The 26,789-nt window shown below is 37.0% G+C and overlaps 1 protein-coding gene across 2 annotated transcripts; it reads left to right on the forward strand.

The window, feature by feature from the left end:
* The first annotated feature begins 820 nt into the window (after positions 1–820).
* ZNF214 (zinc finger protein 214) lies at positions 821–19,701 on the forward strand. 2 transcript variants are annotated; one of them, XM_059068574.2, is made up of 5 exons: positions 821–909; positions 1,422–1,478; positions 2,117–2,205; positions 16,550–16,711; positions 17,810–19,701. In XM_059068574.2, exons 2-5 carry the CDS (start codon positions 1,462–1,464, stop codon positions 19,498–19,500), a joined length of 1,959 nt encoding a protein of 652 aa, XP_058924557.1. In that variant the 5' UTR covers positions 821–909; positions 1,422–1,461; the 3' UTR covers positions 19,501–19,701. The 2 variants fall into 2 exon arrangements, with proteins under 2 accessions (XP_058924557.1, XP_066894834.1); XM_067038733.1 differs by lacking the exon at positions 821–909 and adding an exon at positions 1,208–1,321.
* Positions 19,702–26,789: the final 7,088 nt, after the last annotated feature.

Consider the following 26,789-nt stretch of genomic DNA (forward strand, 5'->3'; position numbering starts at 1 on the left):
AGTTACACAATTTGAATTATATTTTTCTGTTTTTTGCATCTTGAATTCCTCACCCAACAAATAATTTTGTGCGTTGGCTATTGATGCTCTCTCCCCATCCCACTTCACTCCACCGAATAGAATGGCTTCATAGTGGATAAAGATTTTTATCCATTTAGTTCACTGTGTATCCCCAGCACCTAGAACAGTGGATGAGTCCATCCACACCTCATGAATGTAAGAAGGGACTGAAGTGGAAACAAACATGACAAGTTGAAAGAACAACAATTACGCCAGAATGGCTAATGCGGCAAAAGGGAGAAGAATAATGAAATATGGAGTCAGAGAGGTAGGGAATTAGATGAGAAAAGTATGGCCCTATATGTAGGGCCAGATAGGTCACTGTGAGAACTTTGGCTTTCACTTAGGAATAAGCTAGGGAGCCAACTAAGGGTTTTGAACAAAGTGAATAATCACAATTATGTTTTGAGAGAATCATCCAGGATCCTCATGAAGGGGATTGGAGTTGCAATAGCAGAAGCGAGGGACCAGTTAATAGGCTATTACAATAATCCAGGTGAGAGAAAATGATGGTAGCAGAGAAGCCTAGGTCTTGGCAGGAAGAGAGCAGGAAGGAAAGCCTCACTTGGCGGCTCAGCCCCATCCTCGGTTCATAGTGCCATAGTACACGGTCCTCCCACCCCAGAACGCTGACGGTTTAAGGTCAGGTCGCACCTCGTTCTTTCTGGCCAATCAGAAGCCACGTCCTCCGGCGTTTTCCTTTCCCGCCCCGCCTCCTCCCGTCTCCATGGGAACGCTCCGAGTGTCTACTCCGAGGCCTGGGGCTTCGGTTTTGGTCAAGCGGGGCTGCGGCTGTTGTTTTTTTAGACGGAGTATTTGGGCCGGTCGCCGTCCCTCTCCAGAGGCTCCGTAAGTGACGCGGACTCTCGGGAGGGCCGAGCCAGAAGCGGACAAGGGCGGAGAGAGCTGTGGCAGGAAAAGAGGCAGAAGAGGGAGGGCTGGGGGCCGAGAAGCCGCTCCGTCTTAGAAATCTCGGACACCAGTGTAGATGGGTTCTTCACAGCCGCCCTCCCCACGTTTAAACTGAAGAAGGGGAAGGAGAGAGGAGGCAAAGGCAGCTTGGGTCCTGGGGCCGGGGTGCTCGGGGCCGGGAGGTGCTGGGGCGGAGGTCTGGATGGGGAACGGAGGCCTGGATGCGGAACGGAGGCCGCGCGTGTTTCCGCGACAGGAGCCGATGCCGCCGGGATCCAGCTCCGCGAGAACCGTTTGTACGTCTGAACTGAATCCGGAGCTTCAGATGTACAAACTCTGGCGGCCCTTGGTGCGTAGGGGGAGCCCAAACCTGTCCTGCTCCTGGGACACCAAGAAGCATTTTTCTATCTAGGGAAAGAGGGCTCTTAACTGTTTATCATTTTCCCCAGGGAGCTGTGATCAGCAAGGGAGGACCACGGTGGCAGACTCATGCCCCTATTTTACAGGTGAGGAAAGTGAGGCCCTACGAGGTCTAGAAGTTTGGTCTTTTTCGAAGTTCTACAAGTGGTTGCTGATAGAGTTGAGACTATGATCATGTCCTGGAGGCCCTAGATCTGGGATCTTTTGCTAAGACTCTGTACCCTGATCTAATAGTAAATCCAGTATTTATGTTGTAAGAAGTAGGAGAGGGTGATGGAATTTACCTTTCTACTTAACTGATTGAACAAAATTTTAAAAATATACTTTTAGAAAGAACTATTTAAGTGTGCTGCTGTTTTTCCAATCTTTTTAAAAATTTGTTCTTGTTAATAATAAACTAGGAAATTTTTGAGGCTCAGAGAGGTTAAATTACATAGAAAGCATCTGCATTCCTGGAGGGACTAAACTGTGAGATCAAATTCTGTGTTTTCATGCCCAAACTAGAATTGTACTTTTCTAGATGGTCAGAAATAAGGTCCTGAGTGCCAGTTCGTACAGCTCTCCTTTCGGGTGCTTGAAAGGGAACAGAAATGTTCTTGGGCTCTTTCTGACCTCTGTCTGGGAGATTTGGGGGGGTCACACTCAGTTAATACGTGGGGATTGTAGTGAGTTTGGGAATTTCAAGTCATGCCCAGTCGTTCATTCCTCCTTTCTTCTCCCTCAGCTCAGCCTTCTCAACACTCCACCCTTCCCCCAAAAAGGAGCACAAAGGAGGAAGGAATGGTCACTATTTCCCTCACAGTCTGATCCCAGGTGAGTCAGATTGTCTTTTCTCATTTATAAAATGCCCCAGACTTCTCCATGAATAGCGGGAGTAGTGGAGGTGGCCACGGGGTTGGATGGACCAGACTGAATAGAACATATTCCTCTTTGCCTGGGAAGCTTGCAAGCCTCCTATGCAGCAAGCCCCTGCCTCCTGCCCAGTGTCTTTCCCCAGCAATTACTCATTCAGTCAGCCAGTCATTCAAGCCTACTATATAATTCATACTGTTTTTGATGACCCGAGATGCATAAATACAAAAATGTCTTTCCTTAACCTTGGGGAAACAAACCACATGAGGTTAATAAGAATTTCTAAAGTTATCATACATTAAACAGTGCTGGAATGAGTGGCACTTTTAAGTAAAAGACAGGAACAGGAACTCAAGTTGAATAATGACTATGAATTGGAAGATATCATTCCAGACAGGAAGACAATCATTTAGTCTCAGGTAGAATATAAGGGGACAAATAAGGAAACCGGGCTAGTTGCAGTAGAGACGTAAGTATGAATGTATAATGTAAGGCCATACTCTGGAGGGCTATTAATGTTTAACTGGTTACTTATTCTTGTGTACCAACCAGACTCCATGGCACATCAATCAGAGATAGCCATTATTGATGTATTTATTTGTATTTATTTGATGTATTTATCAATACTTAGAGTCTTTTAATCCTTAATATACATACATACTAATCCGTACAAATACTAGTATATATGCATACATACACATACACATATGTACAAATATGCAAACATAAATTTAAGATACATATATAAAGAGATTAGTATATATAAAAAATTTGAATCATGACAGGCTCCATGAGGGCAGGGAATGTTCCTAGCATATAGAACTATGCCTGGCATACAGTGAGCACTCAATGAATATTTGTTGAATGTATGAATGGCTGATATATGTTTAATTTTTTCATTTAACATATGAAGTGGACATTTTTCCAAGTATGTTTGGATAGCATGAGGTTTTTTTTAACATCTTTATTAGAGTATAATTGCTTTACAATGGTGTGTCAGTTTCTGCTTTACAACAAAGTGAATCAGTTATACATATACATATGTCCCCATATCTCTTCCTTCTTGCATCTCCCTCCACCCCACCCTCCCTATCCCACCCCTCTAGGTGGTCACAAAGCACTGAGCTGATCTCCCTGTGCCATGCGGCTGCCTCCCACTAGCTACCAGTATTCCATTTGGTCGTGTATATATGTCCATGCCACTCTCTTTGTCCTAGCTTACCCTTCCCCCTCCCTGTATCCTCAAGTCCATTCTCTAGTAGGTCTGCATATTTATTCCAGTCTTGCCCCTAGGTTCTTCTGAGCATTTTTTTTTTAGATTCCATATATATGTTAGCATATGGTATTTCTTTTTCTCTTTCTGACTTACTTCACTCTGTATGACAGTCTCTAGGTCCATCCACCTCACTACAAATAACTCAGTTTCGTTTTTTTATGGCTGAGTAATATTCCATTGTGTATATATGCCACATCTTCTTTATCCATTCATCTGTTGATGGACACTTAGGTTGCTTCCATGTCCTGGCTATTGTCAATAGAGCTGCAATGAACATTTTGGTATATGACACTTTTTGAATTATGGTTTTCTCACGGTATATGCCCAGCAGTGGGATTGCTGGGTCATATGGTAGTTCTATTTTTAGTTTTTTAAGGAACCTCCATACTGTTCTCCATAGTGGCTGTATCAGTATACATTCCCAACAACAGTGCAAGAGGGTTCCCTTTTCTCCACACCCTCTCCAGCATTTATTGTTTGTAGATTTTTTGATGATGGCCATTCTGACTGGTGTGAGATGATATCTTGATGTAGTTTTTGTTGTTGTTGTTGTTGTTGTTTTTTGCGGTACGCAGGCCTCTCACTGTTGTGGCCTCTCCCGTTGAGGAGCACAGGCTCCGGACGCGCAGGCTCAGCGGCCATGGCTCACGGGCCCAGCCGCTCCACGGCATGTGGGATCTTCCCGGACCAGGGCATGAACCTGTGTCCCCTGCATCAGTAGGCGGATTCTCAACCACTGCGCCACCAGGGAAGCCCTCTCATTGTAGTTTTGATTTGCATTTCTCTAATGATTAATGATGTTGAGCATTCATCTGTATATCTTCTTTGGAGAAATGTCTATTTAAGTCTTCTGCCCATTTTTGGATTGGGTTTTTAAAAATTTTTTAATTTTTGGCTGTGCTGGGTCTTTGTTGTTGCGCGTGGGCTTTCTCTAGTTGCGGTGAGCTGGGGCTACACTTTGTTGCAGTGCGTGGGCTTCTCACTGCAGTGGCTTCTCTTCTTGTGGAGCACGAGCTCTAGGTGCCTAGGCTTCAGTAGTTGTGGCTCACAGGCTTAGTTGCTCTGCGGCATGTGGGATCTTCCTGGACCAGGGCTCGAACCCGTGTCTCCTGCATTGACAGGCAGATTCTTAACCACTGTGCCAACAGAGAAGCCCTGTTTGTTTTTTTGATATTAAGCTGCATGAGTTCCTTGTATGTTTTGGAGATTAATCCTTTGTCAGTTGCTTCATTTGCAAATATTTTCTCCCATTCTCAGGGTTGTCTTTTCGTCTTGTTTATGGTTTCCTTTGCTGTGCAAAAGCTTTTAAGTTTCATTAGGTCCCATTTGTTTATTTTTGTTTTTATTTCCATTTCTCTAGGAGGTGGGTCAAAAAGGATCTTGCTGTGATTGATGTCATAGAGTGTTCTGCCTATGTTTTCCTCTAAGAGTTTGATGGTGTATGGCCTTACATTTAGGTCTTTAATCCATTTTGAGTTTATTTTTGTGTATGGTGTTAGGGATTGTTCTAATTTCATTCTTTTACATGTAGCTGTCCGGTTTTCCCAGCACCACTTATTGAAGAGGCTTTGTTTTCTCCATTGTATATTCTTGCCTCCTTTGTCAAAGATAAGGTCACCATATGTGTGTGGGTTTATCTCTGGGCTTTCTATACTGTTCCATTGATCTATATTTCTGTTTTTGTGCCAGTACCATACTGTCTTGATTACTGTAGCTTTGTAGTATAGTGTGAAGTCAGGGAGCCTGATTCCTCCAGCTCCGTTTTTCTTTCTCCAGATTGCTTTCGCTATTCGGGGTCTTTTGTGTTTCCATACAAATTGTGAAATTTTTTGTTCTAGTTCTGTGAAAAATGCCAGTGGTAGTTTGATAGGGATTGCATTGAATCTGTAGATTGCTTTGGGTAGTAATTTTCACAATGTTGATTCTTCCAGTCCAAGAACATGGTATATCTCTCCATCTGTTTGTAACATCTTTACTTCCTTTCATCAGTGTCTTATAGTTTTCTGCATACAGGTCTTTGTCTATTTAGGTAGATTTATTCCTAGGTATTTTATTCTTTGTGTTGCAATGGTAATGGGAGTGTTTTCTTAATTTCACTTTCAGATTTTCATCATTAGTGTATAGGAATGCAAGAGATTTCTGTGCATCAATTTTGTATCCTGCTACTTTACCAAATTCATTGATTAGCTCTAGTAGTTTTCTGGTAGCACCTTTAGGATTCTCTATGTATAGTATCATGTCATCTGCAAACAGCAACAGCTTTACTTCTTCTTTTCTGATTTGGATTCCTTTTATTTCTTTTTCTTCTCTGATTGCTGTGGCTAAAACTTCCAAAACTATGTTGAATAACAGTGGTGTGAGTGGGCAACCTTGTCTTGTTCCTGATGTTAGTGGAGATGGTTTCAGTTTTTCACCATTGAGGACGATGTTGGCTGTGTGTTTGTCATATATGGCCTTTATTATGTTGAGGAAAGTTCCCTCTATGCTTACTTTCTGCAGGGTTTTTATCATAAATGGGTGTTGAATTTTGTCGAAAGCTTTCTCTGCATCTGTTGAGATGATCATATGGTTTTTCTCCTTCAATTTCTTAATATGGTGTATCACATTGATTAATTTGCATATATTGAAGAATCCTTGCATTCCTGGGATAAAACCCACTTGATCATAGTGTATGATCCTTTTAAGGTGCTGTTGGATTCTGTTTGCTAGTATTTCGTTGAGGATTTTTGCATCTGTGTTCCTCAGTGATACTGGCCTGTAGTTTTCTTTCTTTGTGACATCTTTCTCTGGTTTTAGTATCAGAGTGATGGTGGCCTCGTAGAATGAGTTTGGGAGTGTTCCTACCTCTGCTATATTTTGGAAGAGTTTGAGAAGGTTAGGTGTTAGCTCTTCTCTAAATGTTTGATAGAATTAGCCTATGAAGCCAATCTGGTCCTGGGGTTTTGTTTGTTGGAAGATTTTAAATCTCAGTTTCAATTTCAATGCTTGTGATTTGTCTGTTCATATTTTCTATTTCTTCCTGGTTCAGTCTTGGAAGGTTGTGCATTTCTAAGAATTTGTCCATTTCTTCCAGGTGTTCCATTTTATTGGCATATAGTTGCTTGTAGTAATCTCTCATGATCCTTTGTATTTCTGCAGTGCCAGTTGTTACTTCTCCTCTTTCATTTCTAATTCTATTGATTTGAGTCTTCTCCCTTTTTTTCTTGATGAGTCTGGCTAATGGTTGATCAATTTTGTTTATCTTCTCAAAGAACCAGCTTTTAGTGTTATTGATCTTTGCTATCATTTCCTTCATTTCTTTTTCATTCATTTCTGTTCTGATCTTTATGATTTCTTTCCTTCTGCTAACTTTGGGGTTTTTTTGTTCTTCTTTCTCTAATTGCTTTAGGTGTAAGATTAGATTGTTTATTTGAGATGTTTCTTGTTTCTTAAGGTAGGCTTGTATAGCTATAAACTTCCCTCTTAGAACTGCTTTTGCTGCATCCCATAGGTTTTGGGTCATTGTGTTTTCATTGTCATTTGTTTCTAGGTATTTTTTTATTTCCCCTTTGATTTCTTCAGTGATCTCTTGGTTATTAAGTAGTGTGTTGTTTAGTCTCCATGTGTTTGTATTTCTTACAGGTTTTTTCCTGTAATTGATATCTAGTCTCATAGCATTGTTGTTGGAAAAGATACTTGAAACAATTTCAATTTTCTTAAATTTACCAAGGCTTGATTTGTGACCCAAGATATGATCTATCCTGGAGAATGTTCCATGAGCACTTGAGAAGAATATGTATTCTGTTGTTCTGGGATGGAATGTCCTATAAATATCAATTAAGTCCATCTTGTTTAATGTATCATGTAAAGCTTGTGTTTCCTTATTTATTTTCATTTTGAATGATCCGTCAGTTGGTGAAAATGGGGTTTTAAAGTCCCCTACTATGATTGTGTTACTGTTGATTGTATTATGTCAATATGAATATTGACATAATGTGAAAGGATAATCAGGGTGATAAATAAAGTGGAGATCGACCACTTTCAACATATACTTATTGGTCATTTGCATTCCTTCTTTGATAAATTGACTCAAATTACCTTTTTCCTACTGAATTTTTTTGTTTCCATTTGATAGAAGGTACTCAGTATGTAAAATATGGAAGCCATATTTTATATGCTGTAAATATTTCTTTAGGTTATCATTTGCCTTTTACTTTTAAGGACTTCTTTATTTATATAACTTAAATTTGTATAAAGTGAATCTTCTTTTTATTTATATGTATAGTTTTATGCTTTGAAAGTTCTTCTCATCCCCCAATCTAATACATAATTAATTTTATTTTCCTCAATTATTTTTATAGTTTATAGTACTTTAAAAGTTTAAATCTTAAACCTATCAGGTATTTATTTTGGTGTGAGAAAAAATACCAGAAATATATGAAAACATATGTGTATACTTTAAAATACAACAATAACATGGATACCCACTATGTAGACCAGCAAATACTTCTCAAAGCCCCCTGATAAGCCCACAACTTCATTCCTTCTTCTCCTAGAGAGGCAAATGATATCTTAAATGTTGTGTTTGGCATTCCTTAGCTTTGTGTGTGTGTGTGTGTGTGTGTGTGTAGTTTTAACTACCTATTACTGCATCTCTAAACAAAATTGTTCAGTTTTGACTATTTTTTAACATTAGATAAATGGAATCACTGTATATATTCTGTGAATGGCTACTTTAGCATAATGTTAGATTTTTCAATGCAGCCATGTTGATTCCTGTAGCTGTAGTTTATTTTCACAGCTGTGTACTATTTTGCAGTATGAAAAACAGCTTATTTATCCAACCTAGTGTTGCTGGGCCTTTTCAATTATTTCCAATTTTTTGCTGTGATAGCAGTTATACTCGAAATGTGCTTGTACATGTCTTCTGGTATACATGTGTAAGTTTGTCTAGGGTACAAACCTAGTAGTGGAATTTCTGGGATGTTGAACTCCCTTGTAATTGCTCATAATTTTCAGTTGATTTTCTTGAGTTTCCCAGAAAAACAATCATACCCTCTACAGATAATTTTGTCTTCTTGCACTGGAAAGTGCTTTCATATTAATGGTTTTATTTATTTATTTATGGCTGTGTTGTGTAATGGTTTTAAAATAGTGAATTTGTAGTATCCTTGTTTCCAATTTTAATGGGAATGCCTTTAATGTTTTACCTTTTGATTTGAACTATATTTGCATGTCTTTATTTTTGTTTTGCTAACTTGCTTTGTAGTTTTTTTTTTATTTTATTTATTTTTTTTACATCTTTATTGGAGTATAATTGTTTTACAATAGTGTGTTAGTTTTTCCTTTACAACAAACTGAATCAGTTACACATATACATATGTTCCCATATCTCTTCCCTCTTGCAGCTTTGTAGTTTTAAATGAAGGATCAATGTTGAATTTCAAGAGAGATCTTTTGGGCATTGATTAAAATAATTATATGGCTTTTCTTATTTGACATTATTATGATGGCTTATAGTTAACAGATTTTCTCTTATAAACCTTCCTTTGCCTTTTGGAATTAGCCACCATTTCATCATGCTATAATATACTTTGGTATTATAGCATATTACGTTTTTCAAAGATAGTCATACCTATAATTCATCCTATCCTTCATGTTCTTCTTCTTCTTTTTTTTTTTTTTTATGCGGTACGCGGGCCTCTCACTGTTGTGGCCTTTCCCGTTGCGGAGCACAGGCTCTGGACGCGCAGGCTCAGTGGCCATGGCTCACGGGCCCAGCCGCTCCACGGTATGTGGGATCTTCCCGCACCGGGGCACAAACCCGTGTCCCCTGCATTGGCAGGCGGACTCTCAACCACTGTGCCACCAGGGAAGCCCTCTTCATGTTCTTCTTACAACGTGACTTTCACTCTTCCCACCAAAAGGTGGCATCTGTGTTCTCTTTTCTCAAATCTGGCTGGGGGCATGTGTTTGCCTCAGCTAGTGGAGTACAGCAGAAGTGATGCTATGTGACTTCCCAGGCTAAGTCATTAATAGGATGCAGCTTTTGCTTGCCTGTCTCTCTCAAGAAACTTGCCACCATGTTGAGAGGTAGCCCAGGCCACATGAAAGGACCAAGTAGAAAGAAACTGAAACCTTCCACCTTCCATCAACAATCACAACCAACCTGCCAGCCATGTGAGTGAGCCACCCTGGGAGTGAATCCTCCAGCCCAGTCAAGCCTTTTAGATGACTGCAGCACTAGCTGACAGCTCAACATCACTCTCATGAGAGGTCCAAACCAGAACTGCCCAGCCAAGCTACCTCTGAATTTGTGACTCAGAGAAACCATGAAAGGTAATAATTATTGTTTTAAGCCACTCGGTTTTGAAATAACTAGTGTGGCAGTAGATTATAAAGACAGGTGTTGCTGTATTTTATTGGCCTTATATTTTACTTTATTTCTGAAGTTTATGTCAATATTCATTAGTAATATAGATCTGTAGTTTTCTGATTTCACTGTCTCAGTGTTTTCCTGAGTTTCTTAAAATTTTTGATAATTCTTTTATATGCCTTGGAATAGTTTAATAGAATCACATAATCTGTTCTTTGCAAATCTGAAAGAATTCATTTAAGGAAACTTTTGGGTTGTTATTGTGAAGGTCATATTTCTTTGATAACTTGACCAGTTCCTTTCAAAATATCTGATCTGTTCAGGATTTTTCCCTTTTCTTGGGGCTATATCAAATGGTTTTCTAGGAAAAAATACATTTCAAATTCAGATTTTCAGATTTATGTTCTAAAGAATGGTGGAAAGTGCCCACCTAACGTTCAATTAAATTTTTATCTGTTGCTTTTTCACTAACCTCATTTCTAACTTTTTTGTTTGTGCCCACCCCTTTTTCTTTTCTTTTCTAGCTAGTCACGGATTGATCTATTTTATTGTAATATTTTCCCCCCAAAGAACTGGCCCTTGGATTCATTTAACAATGGTAAATGTTTTTCAATCCTAACATTTTCTTTTACTAACTCTATAACTTTCCCTTTAACATTTAAGTGTTTAATCCATCTAGTGTCCCATTGTATATGATATCAAGTTGGAATCCAGCTTTATTTTTTCTCATATAGTTAATCAGTTTCACACCACCATCTAGTATAAATAATCCATTCTTTCTTCTTTGATTTTTAATGCCATCTTTATTGTTAATAAGTTTTCATATATAAACAAGTACATTGCTTAGGCTCTGAGTCCTCAATTCTGTTCTACTGGTCTATTTGTTCTGATTTTACTATTGTAGTTTGGTGGTATATCAGTATCTAGTAGAACAAGTCTTCCTGCTTGGTTTACTTAAGTCTTTATGGACTTCTTTTCCCTCCCTATAAATTTTAGGGAAAAAAAGTATATCGTGTTTCTCAAAAAATCCAGCTAGAAATTTGACTGGAGGTATATTGAATTCGAGTCATCTCATCCAAGAACATGGAGGCATGCTTCTCCCTTTATTCAGATAATCTTTTTTCTACTTTATTGGAATTTGAAAGTTGTCTTCAAAGATAAAACTATCTTTTTATAAGACAGTTGTTTTGGGGGGTTTTTGGTTTTTTTGCTGTTGTGAGTGATATCTTGTTTTCTGGTAGTTGATTGCTGATACCGTGATGCTTTTGCTTTATTGTGTCTGGTAATTTTGCTGAGCTTTTTCATCAGTTTATGGTTTATCCACATACTCTTGTTTTTCTAGGTAGATTGCCATAACATATGCAAATAATGACATTTTATGTTTTTTCTTCTAATCCTTAGCTTCTTATTTCTTTTTCTTTTCTTATAGTATTTGTCAGAACCCTTAGTACTATTTTGAAAGCAATGATGATGGTGGGCATTCTTATCTTGTTACCATCGTAAAGGGAATATGTATAAAGTTTCTCCATTAAGCTTAATGTTTGATGTAGATTCTTAGTATCAATATATAACCTTTACCAATTTAGGTAGTTTCTTTTTATTTCTAGTTGGCTAAAAGTTTTTTAAGACCTTTATAGGCGGTGAACATTATGATCTTTATCACACAATTTTTCTGCATCAGTTGAGATAATTGTGGTTTTCTTCTATAGTCTATTAGTATAGTGAATTATGTTGATTAATTTTCTCATGTTGAACTATCCTCCATTCCTGTTATAAATTATGCTTTATCATTTTTTCATATATGTCTGAATTCAGTTAGCTAATATCTATTTAGGATTTTTTACATATCAAACTTAACAATGGGCCTATAGTTTACTTTTGTATTGTTCTTATCAGGTCTTGTAATCAATATTACACTGGCCATATAATGAGCTAGTAATTTTCACTTTCTGTTTTCTAAAACAATTTGATTGTAATAGTAATTAACTGTTAATTGAACATTTGCTAGAACTTAACTGTAAAACTCTTTGGGCCTTTGATTTTGGGGGAGGGAGAAAGAATCTTGGCTGCCATTTCAGTTTCATTTAATACTTACTGGTCTGTAATTTTATATTACTCTTAAAATCTATTTTGGTATTTTATATTGGCATTGTGTACTTTACTAGGAATTTGTCCTTTTATATAGATGTTCAAGTGTATTTGCTTATAGTTCATAATGCTCTTGTATTATTTTGTCTTATGTTTGTGGTTATTTCCTCATTTTGTCCAGTATTTTGTTTATAATCATCCTTTCAAAAAAATTAGACTTGCAGAGATCTGACTTATTACATTTTTAAGAGCATCTTTTGGTCTTATGCATTTCCACATCATCTATTTGTTTATTGCCCCTTTGACTTTCAGCTTTATCTTCTTTTTTGAAGTTTACTCTTTTTTTTTTAGAGGGGGAGGGTTTTTGTTTTCTGAGTTTCTGAGTTGAATGCTTAGGTTGATTATATGTAGCCATTCTTATTTCCTTTTAGTACTTATCTATCTGGGTCTTGAAAATTTTGATGTGTAATTATTATTATTCAATTCAAATTTTAATTAGCATTATATTTTCCTTTTAAATTTAAGGGCTGTTTAATATGTTACTTGGGTTCCAGAAGTGTGGATTTTTAAATTCCATTGTTAATAGTTCCTAATTTTATTACCTTGTATCTAGAGAATGTATTCTGCATTATGTTGATAATTTAGAATTTATTGAGATTTCTTTTATAGACCAATACATGGTCAATCTTGTAACAGTATTGTGGGTTCATGAAAATAATGTGTTATTTAGTGATTCGGTATCCTTTTGTCTATTAATAATTTTACTTGCCATCTTAATTTATGCTTTCTATAATTTTTTTCCTCTACAGACTTGTACCTACTAAATTTGAATGTAGGTATTATACTGCTGTTAACTTTCTAGTGGGGGAAAATATTTTTAACAAATTTTTAAAAATATTTTCAAAGTTTTACAGTGTTTTTTAAACTGAAATGCACATGCCTGGTGGTTCTAATTCTGGAAATGTATCTTCTAGAAGTATTACGAGTGTTCAATGATGTATTTAAGAGAGTTGTTCACTGCTCTATTATGATAGCCAGAAAACTGGAAATAATCTTCATCAGTATGGTAACAGTTAAATTTTGGAACATCGTAACATGAAATGCTATGCAACTTTTACAACAATACATTATCCATCTATTTCTGCATAATAAATTATATGTAGCAGCTTAAAACATCAAACATTTATTATCTCAGTTTCTAAGGGTCAGTATAGCAGTGTGGTTCTGGCTCAGGTTTTCACACAAGGTTGCAGTCAAGCTGTCAGCAGGACTACAGTTCATTGGAAACCTTCACTGGGGCTGGAGGATCCACTTCTAAGATGGTTCACTCACGTGGCTGTTGGCAGACGCCTCATTTCTCACTGAGGACAGAAGGCCTCAGTTCCTCACCACATGGGCCTCTCTACAGGGCTGCCTAACTATTCATACAATGTGTTAGGCAGCTTCTCCTAGAGTGACTGATCCAAGAAAAAAAGCATGGAGGAAGCTGCAGTGCCTTTTTATGAGCTAGTCTTGAAAGCTGCACACCATTGCTTCCCCTTCTGCTTTTTTTTCCTGTTCATCAGAAGTAAGTCCCTAACCCAGGCCACATTCAAGGGGTGGGGAGTTAGCTCCACCTTTTGAAGGGAAAGGCATCAAATAATTTCTGGACATATTTTAAAATCACCACGAATAACATAGGCCTATATGTACTGAAACGGGAAGTTGTATACTATATATTATGTGAAAAAAGCAGACTGCAGAATTATCATGTCTGTGTTATGAAAAAAACATTAGTGGGGTATGTATGTATGAAAAAAGGTCCGAAAGGACACAGTGAAAACTATAGTGGTTATTTCTTAAATTATTTGGGGAGGGTAGACTTAATTTTTACTTATATTACTTTGGCATTGTTATAATTTTTATGAATTTTCAGTAAAAAAACTAGGCTCTTAATCTCTAGTATATTTTTAAAAATAAATTCCTAAATCTTTGTTAAAATGACAATCAAAAGCAATAACAACAGACTGGGTTTTATTTACTGTACTTTTTAAAAAATGAAGAACCAGCGAGTTCATTTATTTTTCACACTGACACCAGGTTTTCAGCTTCTGAGGATCCCAATTTTCTTATTTATCCATTCGTATGTGTTAAAGTAGACTTACTATCTTTATAGTTTTTAACACTTATAAACATTTAAAAATAAACAGCACTGAACTTTCTCATTCTTGAATTCGTATTTCTAATTAATGTTTCATTTTTTAGGCGTGGATTTTTATTTAATTTATTTGGGAAACCGTAGCTGTTTCCTTGAATATTTCAGTACATCTTCCTTTTGCCCTTATGTATTAACACGATATGGCTGTACCTGGAAATCTTGATTTACAACCCTTCACAAGTTGTTTTTAACTTTTTTCACTTTCACTTAGTAGGTAGGCCTGGGTTTAAAAACCAGTACTTTGTAACGACATGACCTTGTAAAAGTTACTTAAGCTTGCTAAATGTTAGTTTCCTCATTCCTTTAGTGTTGATAATAATACCTTACTGGATTGTTGTGATGGTAAATGAGATAACAAAGCCTTCTTCACCTAACTGCTAGATAATATTTAGCTGCTGCTATGATTATATTTGTATGATGATGATGATAGTCTAGTTTCCTTCCATTTTATTGTAATCTCCTTAAAAGTACTATCTCTCCCTTTTTAAAAAATATATTTATTTATCTATCTTTGGCTGCATTGGGTTTTTGTCGCTGTGTGCGGGCTTTCTCTAGTTGTGGTGAGCAGGGGCTACTCTTTGCCGCTGTGCACAGGCTCTCATTGCAGTGCCTTCTCTTGTTGCGGAGCATGGGCTCTAGGCGCGTGGGCTTCAGTAGTTGTGGCTTGTGGGTTAAGCTGCTCCGCGGGCATGTGGGACCCTCCCGGACCAAGGCTCGAACCCGTGTCCCCTGCATTGGCAGGAGGACTCCCAACCACTAAGCCACCAGGGAAGTCCAAAAGTACTATTTCTTTTATTCTTAGTATTTACTGAACATTTTTAAATTGAACTTTACAATTGAGAATGTGTCATCAAAGAAATAAAATGAATTTGTCACATAACCAACTTATGATCTATTCTTTCTACTAAAATATTTTTAGACAATTAGAATACATGCATTTATCTCTTCTACTTTCTAAAATTGCATATATATAATAAACCAAAAAAATTATTAACTTATAATGATGAAGCCGAAGAGCCATCAGCAAATGAGAAATTTCAACAAAATCTTGGATGGCAACAGTAGGAATAGTGGTAAGAGCCACGTAGGGCTGAAGATGTTACACCCTAGAATACTCAGCAGGGTAATACAGACAAGAAAGGAACTGATGAGCCCTGTGAACTTTGGAGAGGCTCAAATCCATACACCATTTTGGGCAGAGGGCCAGCCACAAAAGAAGACCCTAAAATATTTCCAGAGAGGAAAGAAAAAGTTGCCTACAAAGGAATTACAGTTTGTTTGTTCTTTAAATCAGTCTTAGCAACACTAAAAGCTTATAAACAGTGAAGCAGTTTTGAGAAAAATTCTTTTCACTCTCGAATTCTACACCCAGCCACTTATGAGGGACAGTAATAAAGACTTAAGGCATACAGTGATTCAAATGATTCTTGGGAATCTTTCCTAGATTTGTTTGGATATTCTCCTTTGAAGAAAACCTCACCTGTTTCTCACCTTTGCTTTTTTCGATGGCCATAGGCTTAACATTCACAGGCTTGATTGAACTCATGTTGTTATATGCCTCCCAATTAATGGAGTAAATCACAAAAGAAGAGTCATATGATCTTGAAATGGAGCACTAAAGAGTAGCTGGCCCTGACTGGAGCAGGATGATGGACTTTTCCAAAATAAAAGGGGTGGGAGAGGGGATGAGACACTTGATAAAAAAGATTATATAAAGCCTTCTGAAAAATGAAAAAATTGAAGACATTAAATTTATTAAGTAAAAATTGAACAGGTAATTCCCCCCCCACAAAAATGGTATATAATCATATTCAAAATTATATAAGCACTGCTTATTGATTTAACCAGAAAATTAGTGATAATGCTATAGGAGGATGAGGAGTGGAGGTATGAGTGGTAATCTAATTCCTCATCTCACAGTGGGAAGTAAACAGTCTAAAACGATCAATCATGAAGCAATAATATAAGCAACATGAAGCAATATTGTTACAGTTGGCAAATAGTTCTGGTCCAAAGTATGTAGACCTGGGTCCTACCTGCAGTACCTCTAGGTCCATGATCTTGGGAATTAATCTTTTTCAACCATTATTACTAATGTGTAAAATGAGGAAAATAATAGTATCTACAACATAGGATTGCTGTGAGGATTACTTGAAATATATGTGAAGTACTTAGTTGGCCCAGTGGTTAGCAGACAAATGCTATATAAATGTTTATGATGGTGATGGTGTTCAATGATTGGATACATTATTTAACTACTTGACCTCTAATTATGTCTCCTCTTACCTTTCTTGTTTTTCTTCATTATTGGAGTTATTTCTTTTTCTTTTTGGTTTACCACTTATGTTACCTGCTGAATGTCTTTTTCTTTATCCATCTTCTCACTTAGATTTCTTCTTCCTGGAAAGCCTGATCTTTGACCAGATGGCAGTAACATTTGAAGATGTGACTGTTAATTTTACTTGGGAGGAGTGGAAAATCTTGGATTCTTCTCAAAAAAAGCTCTACAGAGAGGTCATGTGGGAGAACTATACAAATGTCATGTCAGTAGGTAAATTATCCCAACTCTTAGGGAATACGGTTAGTTTATTCTGGGACCAGTTTTGTTGAGTATTTTAGTTCTTTATTAGGGTGCTATATTGAGGTAGAAGAAACATTCTCAAAAATGGGTCTTAAATCACATGACAAATAGAAGATAAAGCAAGATATCTTCCAAAACATTTTGGCTATGTAATTAATAGGTATTTGTGATTCTTATTTATTTTCTGTATTACACTTAAAGCACAGATTTCCACCCATAATTTTGTGCAGTCCTCAATTTGTTCTCTCTTCATGTTCTATTTGTAAGTTAGCTTTTGCTGTATAACAAACTACCCCAAACTTAGTGACTTAAAACAAACTGTGTTATTTTTCATGATTCTAGTTGGTTAGATGGATCTTCTATCATGGAGTGACTTGATTGGGGCTGGATGGTCTAAGATGAAGCTGGACAGCCTGAATGGCAGTTGGTCAGTCTCAGTGTTATAACAGGCATGTATTGACCATACGTCTCTCTTCAAGGAGGCCAGCCCAGGCTCATTTACATGGTGGTGATCACAGGACTTTCAAAACCAGCAAGAGAGGCCAAGCACCAACGCACGAGAACTTGGCGAATCTCTGCTTGTCTCACTTTTGTCCCAGTGGCCAAAGCGAATTACATAGCCAAGCCGGGAGTCAGTGTGTAAGGGGAACACCCAAAGGTGTAGATAAAGTAGAGTTTTTTCCCCACAATCTACTACACTATTTTAGAACAGAAAAATAGAAACAATATTTTATTTCTTATAATAATGTCCCAAATAGAGTAATCTAATTAAATCTCAGTCTTTAAGACTATTTCCATGAAACCAGTCAGACTTTCTCTTTTATTTCTAACAGTACCTGGTAAGTAGTAGATGCTCAAGATATGGTTGTTGAATGAATGAATACATCTATGAATGAACAAACAAATGAATTCCGCACCCAAATATGGAGCAGCCTAAGTCATAACATTTCTTTCCCACTTGCACCCACACATATATTCCTGTAATTCTGGAGCTTGTTGATTGAGATACTTGGAAATTTTTAAGCACAGCTTTCATCTTACCACTGGATTACCTGCTTATTTTTCTAGGAAACTGGAAAGAGAGCTACAGACCCCAAGAAGAAAGATTCAGATATTTTGAACATGAACATCTTTCCTGCTGGCAAGGCTGGAGGAATGCCAGCACTCAGATATATGATAATCAAAACTATGTGAAAATGGTTCAAGGTATAGATTCCAAAGACCTAAAGCAGCAACACCTTTCTCACCGTCAAGAATGGTTAATACTCTTCACACAAGTACCAGGGTTTGGGAACTATGAACTGACTTTTGAAGGCAAAATTCCCAGGAACTTAAAATATACGAAGTGTATACCTTGTCAATCCTTAGAAACAAAACACACTGAAGACAATGGTAGAGAAATCTATGTGAGTGATTCATGTGGTTTTCAAGGATGCGGATACCATGTTGGCATATCCAGGAAAAATCTCTCTGTGGAAAGAGAACAGAAGCTCATAGGTCAGCATTCTTACATCCCAGGAGAGGAAGCCCTTCCAGGGTACACTGGGGAGATATGCCAAAATGACCTCCTGAAAGGCTCTGTGGAAGAGAAATACTGTGGATGTAATAAATGTAAAGAAAGTTATTATTGGAACTCACAGTGTGTTCACAAGAGAAATCAACTTGGAGAAAAGTTCTATCCATGCTCCATCAGCACAGCATGCTTCACTCAGAGATCAGACCTATACAGACATCCAAGAATCCACATAGGTAAGAAGCTGTACAGATGTAATGAAGTTGCCAGTAACTTTAGTCAGAGCTTCAGTGTTCACTTTCATCAGAGAGTCCACCCAGGGGAGGTACCTTATATATGTAATGTGTGTAGTAAGAGCTTCAGTCAGATCTCCAGTCTTCATTGTCATCAAAGAGTCCACAGAGAAGAGAAACTCTATAGACTGCAGTGTGATAAGGACCTCAGTAGAAATTCATTACTTCACATTCACCAGAGACTTCACATAGGAGAGAAGCCTTTTAAGTGTGATCAGTGTGGTAAGAGTTTTAGTCGGAGTTCAGTACTTCATGTTCATCAGAGAGTCCACACAGGAGAAAAACCATATAAGTGTGATGAGTGTGGTAAGGGCTTCAGTCAGAGTTCAAATCTTCGAATTCATCAGTTAGTCCACACAGGAGAAAAGTCCTATAAATGTGATGACTGTGGTAAGGGCTTTACCCAGCGCTCAAACCTTCAAATCCACCGGAGGGTGCATACAGGAGAGAAGCCTTACAAATGTGATGACTGTGGGAAGGACTTTAGTCACAGCTCAGATCTTCGCATTCATCAGAGGGTCCATACGGGGGAGAAGCCCTATACTTGTCATGAATGTGGGAAGGGCTTCAGCAAGAGTTCCAAACTTCACACTCACCAAAGAGTACATACTGGAGAGAAACCCTATAAATGTGAACAGTGTGGGAAGGGCTTCAGTCAGCGTTCACATCTTCTCATTCATCAGAGAGTCCATACAGGAGAAAAACCCTATAAATGTGATGATTGTGGAAAGGGCTTTAGTCACAGCTCAAATCTTCACATTCATCAGAGGGTCCACACAGGAGAGAAGCCTTATCAATGTGCTAAGTGTGGTAAGGGTTTCAGCCATAGCTCAGCTCTTCGAATTCATCAAAGGGTCCACACGGGAGAAAAAATTCATAAATGCCATGAGTATTATAAGGGGTTCGATCAGAATTCACATCTTCACAGTAATCGCAGAAGAAAAACCTTATAATTCTGTTCATTTAGTTATAACAGCTTTAATCAAAGCTTCACCTTAAGCCCAGTAAATGCTGCTGGGAAGAAAATTCTATAAATAACCCAAATAATCCCAAGCAACATTTATAGTTTCCCCTAATTCCTACTAAGAATCATTTGCTTCAAGAAGAGATCCTTAGGAGGATATTTTAAATTGAAATGTATTTTCTTTTTCTACAATAAGTATTATGCATAGTCATTATAAAATATATAGAAGAGTCAAGAAGAAAACTTTTCATCCTGTTTCATTCTAAGCATTTTTTCCTGTGCATTTTCATGTGTATGAAGTCATACTGTATGTTCAATTTTATATTTTCACTGACTTCAAAACATTTTCTTATATTTTGATTTGAATTGAAATTGGCTAGCTATAAATGAAATAGCATCTTGACTCACCTGTAAAGTCCCTAAGAAGCTATAGAAAAAAAATGAAAACACACAAAACTTGAAACTCGAACTGGTAGACAACAAGTTCTCAAATGTTGAAGAATTAACTAAAAGGCCAGTAAATTTGGAAAACAGTGTATGACCCTTATCCAAAATAGGGTATCTAGAGATGTTATTTCTGTCACCCAGAAAACTCAAGAACCAGCCTTTTGTTGCAGGGGTGCTGCACTATGAGGTTACCATAATACACTCTCACCCATTCCCCTTCCCAGTTTTCCACATTTATTCATAGGTTCAGACACTAGGAGGTGTGGAAAAATTCTGGTTTTCTGAAAAACCAAAGAGGGAAAATGGATAAAGACCTCTGCAACAGTAATTGTCAAAAGACAACAGAATGACACCTTCAGAATTGTGAGGCTGAAAAATCTGTTATGGCCCATAGTTTATCTTATCAACTAAATTGACTTTTACGTTTGTAGGTAACAAATTAGATAAGCAAGAAAACAGAAAACATATCAAATATGTACCTTTCTTAAAGAGAGCTCAAGAATGTGGAAATCATAGTGTAAAAGAACTGATAACAAACACTAAAATCAGTTAAGCATGCAGTTAAGTCTTGAATAATTGTTAATTTGTTTACAAAACTTCAAAAATATTAAATAGTTGTATAAGAAAATTTTAACATATAAATGTTAAGTATAAAAACATTATATGTTAAAGTCTGGATGGGAGAGTAGGGTTATCAGATAAAATCCAGGACACCCAGTTAGGTTTGATTTTCAGATATACAATGATAATTTTTTAGTATAAGTATGTCCCAAATATTGCATGGAACTTATACTGAGAAATTATTTGTTCATATAAATTCAAACTTAACAGCACCCTGTTTTTATTTGCTAAATCTGGCAACCAAACAAGGGAAGGACAGCAAAAGAAAGTGTGCTACATCTCTGACCTTAAATAGCATGGATTCATTACATTTTCTTCTTGACTTTAACAACTCTAGAAATAAAGGTCTAAATATGTTTTTACAAAGTTAGAAATTGCAACTAAAAGAACTAAAAACATATTTCTTTCAAAACAAAGAAGATAAAAGCAAAAGATAAAGAAGATAAAAGCAAAGAATATTCAGTCCCTATAGCAAAAGACAGAAAACAAGAACAACATGAAGATGATCTAAAAAATTAGAGAACATGGATCAAGATGAGAGGAAATCAAATTTCAAAATAGGTTAAATCTCCCCTTAAAAAGTTTTGAAAACCCTTGATTGAATTAAAATTTTACTTATATGCTATTACAACAGAAAAGAGTAAAGCAAAATGATATTGGTCAATTGACCAATTTTCAATTGATTGCTCAATATTGATTTATTGATATAAAAGAATAGGCAAATGTTTTTTAGGCAAACAAAAGCATGCCTACAATATGCTTTTAAAGGTTAATTTTAAATGAACTAATTAAACCCATTAAGGTGGGTAATAATATAAAAAACAATAGTTTCCTAAACTCTTGTAATAATTAGAAAAATACAATGGGTGCAAAAAAGGGTTTGAAATACTAAAATTTCTTTAAAAGGAACTAGCAAAAATGTAGAATGAAGGGCTTCCCTGGTGGTGCAGTGGTTGGGAGTCCGCCTGCCGGTGCAGGGGACACGGGTTCGTGCCTCGGTCCGGGAAGATCCCACATGCCGCGGAGCAGCTGGGCCTGTGAGCCATGACCGCTGAGCCTGCGCGTCCCGAGCCTGTGCTCCGCAACGGGAGGGGCCCCAACAGTGAGAGGCCCGCGTACCGCAAAACAAACAAACAAACAAACAAAATGTAGAATGAAAATAATGAAAAACAAAACATTTAATTGAAAACAAAAGGGGACTTGTATAGAGGGGATGTTCTTAATTTATAGATTTATTTCCAATCTCATCAAAATCCCAATGAGATGTGAAATTGAAAATAATATTCTAAAGTCTTTTAAGAAAAATAGATATTGGAGAAGAGCAAAGATAATTATGAGAAGGATTAATGAGATTGCCGTAACATATGATAAATGATATATTGAAGTTAAAAATATTGAGAACTTGATTGTACATTTGAAAAAATGTTCAGAATTCTCAGTTATTAAATAGCTTAAAAATAAACCAGTATATGGATTACATATATATACAAAACATTAAGTAGATATGCTTAAATTCTTTACATATGATAAAAGATTTATGAATAGAAGGATTATTCAGTAAATGGTGCTGAGAAAATTAACTCTTTCATGAAAAATAAAATTAGGCTTTTGTCTCATGACCTATATCATATATACTGATCTAATATATATTGATTAAAGCATAGGTTTTCAAGCTGTGTTCCATGAACCTCCATATGGTTTCATGAAGGCTGGTTCATCAAAAACAAAGCCACAAGTTAACCCCATCCATCTTTTCTGATTCACGTTCAAGATTAGCACAAGATTGGCTTTCTCTCTTTTTTTCTTTTAGAGGAGGTTTTACCATTTTAAACATAAAATGTTTAAAATTCACCAAAGTGGGTTTTTACATGGTTGAAAACACACATGCATTTTTTGAGAGTTTGATGAAATGGAAGAACTCAGAAAAAATACCTAGGAATCTGACCATATTAAAAAAATTCAACTATAGGTTAAGAACCGATGGAAATCAAGACAACGGAAAATATTTGCCCTGATTAGGTTATGAACTTTTATAAGTTAATACAAGAGATGGACACCTACTTTAAAAAATGGCAAAGGCCGTCAACAGATTAAAGCAAAGAAAATACCACTATCATTAACAAAAATTGTAATAGCTATTTTCAGTGAGAGTACAGAATGATTGACACTTATACACTACTTATGTTGAAGGTAAATTGATATGTTTTGGAAATAGCTTTGGAAAAGATATTTGGCTAATTATAAGCCTTAAAATTGTTATTACTCTTTGTCCTATAGTGATTTCATGTCTAGGTATATATCCTGTGGAAACAGAGTTACACTCTATTAGGGTACTTCATTTTTTTTTAAAAAACATCTTTAATGGAGTATAATTGCTTTACATTGTTGTGTTATTCGGGTAGTTCTATTTGCAAAGAACAGAGATCCACTTAAGTTATTTCATATAAAAATTGAGTTATATAACATTATGTTTTAAAATCTCACCAAAAAAGAAAAAGAAGACACAAGGACGGAAGCTTCAATATGAGAATTTGCTGTAGAAAGCCATTAGACAAGGAGGCTACTCTTTCAAGAACTTTTGTTTCTCTTTGGTTATCCTCTCCTCTCTACAGATTGACCTCCTGTTTACTCACTCTGCATGCTTATAATTGCCACCACATCCTTGAATATATTTTTTTCAATTTTATTGCCCACCACTAATTTATAACTTCTGGGTCTCTGTTTAGATTTGTGAGTAGGGGAAGATGATTGGCTCAACTTATAATTACTACCTCCTGACAAGTCTTTGAGGCCAGGCCAAACTATAGGCTACTGGTAAGCCTTTGGATTGGCTAGCTTTGTATCAGATGTTCACTCTGGTGCTTTCAGACATGCCCAGGGATGAAGTGATAAGGCATATAACATGGTTGTAAGGTCTGGTTCAAATAGGTTTTTCCAGAAAGTGGTGGGTCTGGGCCAAGCATTCTGAACCACATTAGAACACATAAACAAATGCTCAAGATATTTATTTAAATATTTTTATGCTGCCCTCACCCCTAAATAGGGGAAAGGTCATATAAATTATGGTTCATCTACATGATGTAATCTTATGCAGTCGTTAAAACTTATATTTTCCAAGAATGTTATAATAAGAATATACTTATGGTGTTAAAAATACAAGATATAGAACTCTATATGGGGTAAGATTCTATTTATATTTATACAGATATTTCCATGGGGAAAACATTGGATATATACAAAAATGTTATTAGTGGGTTTCTTTGAGAGGATCTTTGGTTATCTTTATGTTCTTCATGCTTTTCTGTATTTTTTATATTTTTATTGGTGTCTTATTTTCAAATAAAAATAAAGTTTTACATACAACTTATTTAAAATGTTAATGATTACATGACATTCCATTGTGTGGCTATACCATAATACTTATCGCTATATTATCAGGTATTTAGACTGTTTTAATTTTTATATCATGAATTGAACTGCCATAAATGTACTTATGTATGAAGTTTTCAATTATTTTAGGTAATTTTTATAATGATTTTCTATATTCAGTTATTGGGTTAAAAGATAGGAGGCAGAAGGTATAATTTGTGCAAAGAAATGGAATAATGAAATTACATGATGTATACAGCCAGCTACAAGTAATGTCAAAGTACCTGACAACAATGTCAAAGCTAAGTACTTGACATTGTTGGATTATAAAGTATAAAAGTGAAAGGTGAGGTTAGAGGATGGCCAGATCATGAAGGACTTCTTGTGCCAAGCTAAAAAATTTCTATTGGTCATGGAGAGACATTAAAGAATCTTAAACAAAGGAACAACAGTATGTCATTTGGAAAAGACTTCAACAACAGTGACTGGATATCCAGAGACTGGATATTTTGTAGAGTGAGGGGAAGAGAAGGAGCAAGAACGGAGGTCATGAGGCCATATAGTAGACAAGACAATGAGGTGGTGTCAATGAGTTTTGATAGTAGGAGGCAGTTTCCTTTTTTTTTTTTTAATATTTATTTATTTGGTTGCGCCGGGTCTTAGTTGTGGCAGGCGAGCTCCTTAGTTGTGTCTCACGGGCTCCTTGGTTGCAGCATTTGGGCTCCTTAGTTGTGGCATGTGAACTCTTAGTTGCGGCATGCATGTGGGATCTAGTTCCCTGACCAGGGATCGAACCCAGGCCCCCTGCACTGGGAGCACAGAGTCTCATCCACTATGCCACCAGGGAAGTCCTCAGTTTCCTTTTTTAATTGTTGGATTTATTTTTCACTTCATCAGTGTGCCCACTAGAGTAAAACTGGAAAACACAGTCACTAAAAAAAAATGAGTTTAAAGATAGTATAAAAAGCCATTAGAAGATTTTAAGAGACATGGTCTAACTTTAAATTTTAACAGGGTCACTGTGAATGCTGTGTTAAGAATTAACTGAAGGTAGTGGCTAGAGCCAAAGCAGAAATTCCAATTAGAAAGCATTTTAGTGATGTCTAAGAAAGATAAGGTGTTAACATAATGTTAGCAGTGGAAGCAAGAGAAATAATCAAATTTTGGATATACTTTGAGTATGATGAATATATCAAAAGGTGGTTTTAAACTTGGACTTTAGATGGAATTTCAATAGGTAAAAAGGCCAAAATATTTTACAGACAGGAGGAATTGCTTATAAAAACGTGTAGTTGAGTACATCGTCTTTTAGGGACAGTGAAATCAGTCTGTCCAGATTAATGACTTCATGTTGGGGTTTGAGCTACTCCTAAAAGTCCAGGGTTTTTTCATCTGGATAACATAAAGGCTCAAATTGTGCCATGGGGATAGTTAAGCCCAACCTTGGGGAAGAGTCAGGGGAGGCATTCCAGAGAGTGGTTTTAATCTTTGTCCCAAATAAACTGAAATAACTTGACAGGGGATGGGGCAGGGAGGTTGATAAGTGTTTCAAGCAGAGTGAGCAAAATACGCAGTCTTAAGAATAAGAGTTTAGTGGTTAAGAACCAGGATGCCTGAGCTCAGATCAGTTTTTATGAAAATGGTATATTTCTACCTAATGTCAACGAACTTTTATAATCAATCACTGGGTCAGGGTGAACTGGGAGTCTTGTCATCAGCAATCCTATGTAGGCCAAGTTATCAGAGTCAGGCAGATCCTGTCAGGAATGCCTACCAAATTAACTGACTAAATCCTAATATCTATTGAATACTGTATACTAGGCTATGCAGAGGCTGAAAAACTATGTGATCCAGTAAAAAAGGTAACACTATGGTATGTTTTTGTTCATCTTCTTAGGTTCTACAACTTAGAATACAGACCACCCTGAGTCATGTGTACAGGTGTCTTTCACCAAATATTAAAATTAATTGGCAAATGATTTAGAACTTTAACATTCTTTGAAAAGGTTTCCTAGTGAACAGTGAAACGCATAGTAGCTTAAGTAACTGAAGAACTGCTGGCATTTGATCCAAGATCTACCTTTTATTGATGATACGGAATTGGGATAATCATTTGACCTCTCTGAGCTTAAGTATGCTTAGCTGTAAATTAAAAGGGTTGAGATGACAAGAGTCCTAAGGTCTCTTGTGAACTTATATCTCTAGAATAGTGCATACTACATAGGAAACTATTGATTTTCACAGGACACTGTTGCCGGGAAGTCTTCTTAAAAGTTTAACGTCATTTTAATTTCACAATCACGTCAAGAAAGGTCCTACTAAGTGCACTCTATAGTCAAGAAAAATCGTGGCTTGGAAAGGCTCACGATTAGCCCGAGGAAACCAAGTGGTGAGACCCAGCTGGAAATCTCACCAAGTCTCCAGGCACCAAATGGCAAGTCTGTTTCATAGTACTGGAGACTAGAAGTCACCAGACATTTCTACTAGCAATTGAAGAGAAGCCCAAAGGACAGAACAGTTAGCCAGTTTTCATGGGAAAATGTGTGGATTCGGGATCTGCAGAGAATACATGAGCGACCTGGCCAGGAAAGCCCCACTGCTCTACAGCAGGAGGACTAACGCAGCAGCAGACTGTGCTGGCCCCCGAACGGCTCCACCGGGGCCGCAAGGGGTGGTGCCTCCCGGCGGGATACGTCCGGAGGCTGCAGTGGCTAGACTGTTTCTTAGGCGAGGACTCAAGTATCCTTACTGCCTTGGCAAACAGTCCGGGCCTTCAGGCCTGCCCAACTCTCAGACTGGAGGGACTCCTGAGGGCAAGCAGGGGTTTAGCTTGATTTCTTA

The sequence above is a fragment of the Kogia breviceps genome, chromosome 7 (genome assembly GCF_026419965.1).
Source record: "Kogia breviceps isolate mKogBre1 chromosome 7, mKogBre1 haplotype 1, whole genome shotgun sequence".
In the NCBI taxonomy this organism is placed as follows: domain Eukaryota; kingdom Metazoa; phylum Chordata; class Mammalia; order Artiodactyla; family Physeteridae; genus Kogia; species Kogia breviceps.

Excerpts from the sequence above, each read along its gene's own strand:
- ZNF214 (XM_059068574.2), top strand. Across the intron at positions 2,206-16,549 it reads CCCTCACAGTCTGATCCCAG|ATTTCTTCTTCCTGGAAAGC; the intron begins GTGAGTCAGATT and ends CTTCTCACTTAG. Across the intron at positions 16,712-17,809 it reads TACAAATGTCATGTCAGTAG|GAAACTGGAAAGAGAGCTAC; the intron begins GTAAATTATCCC and ends TTATTTTTCTAG.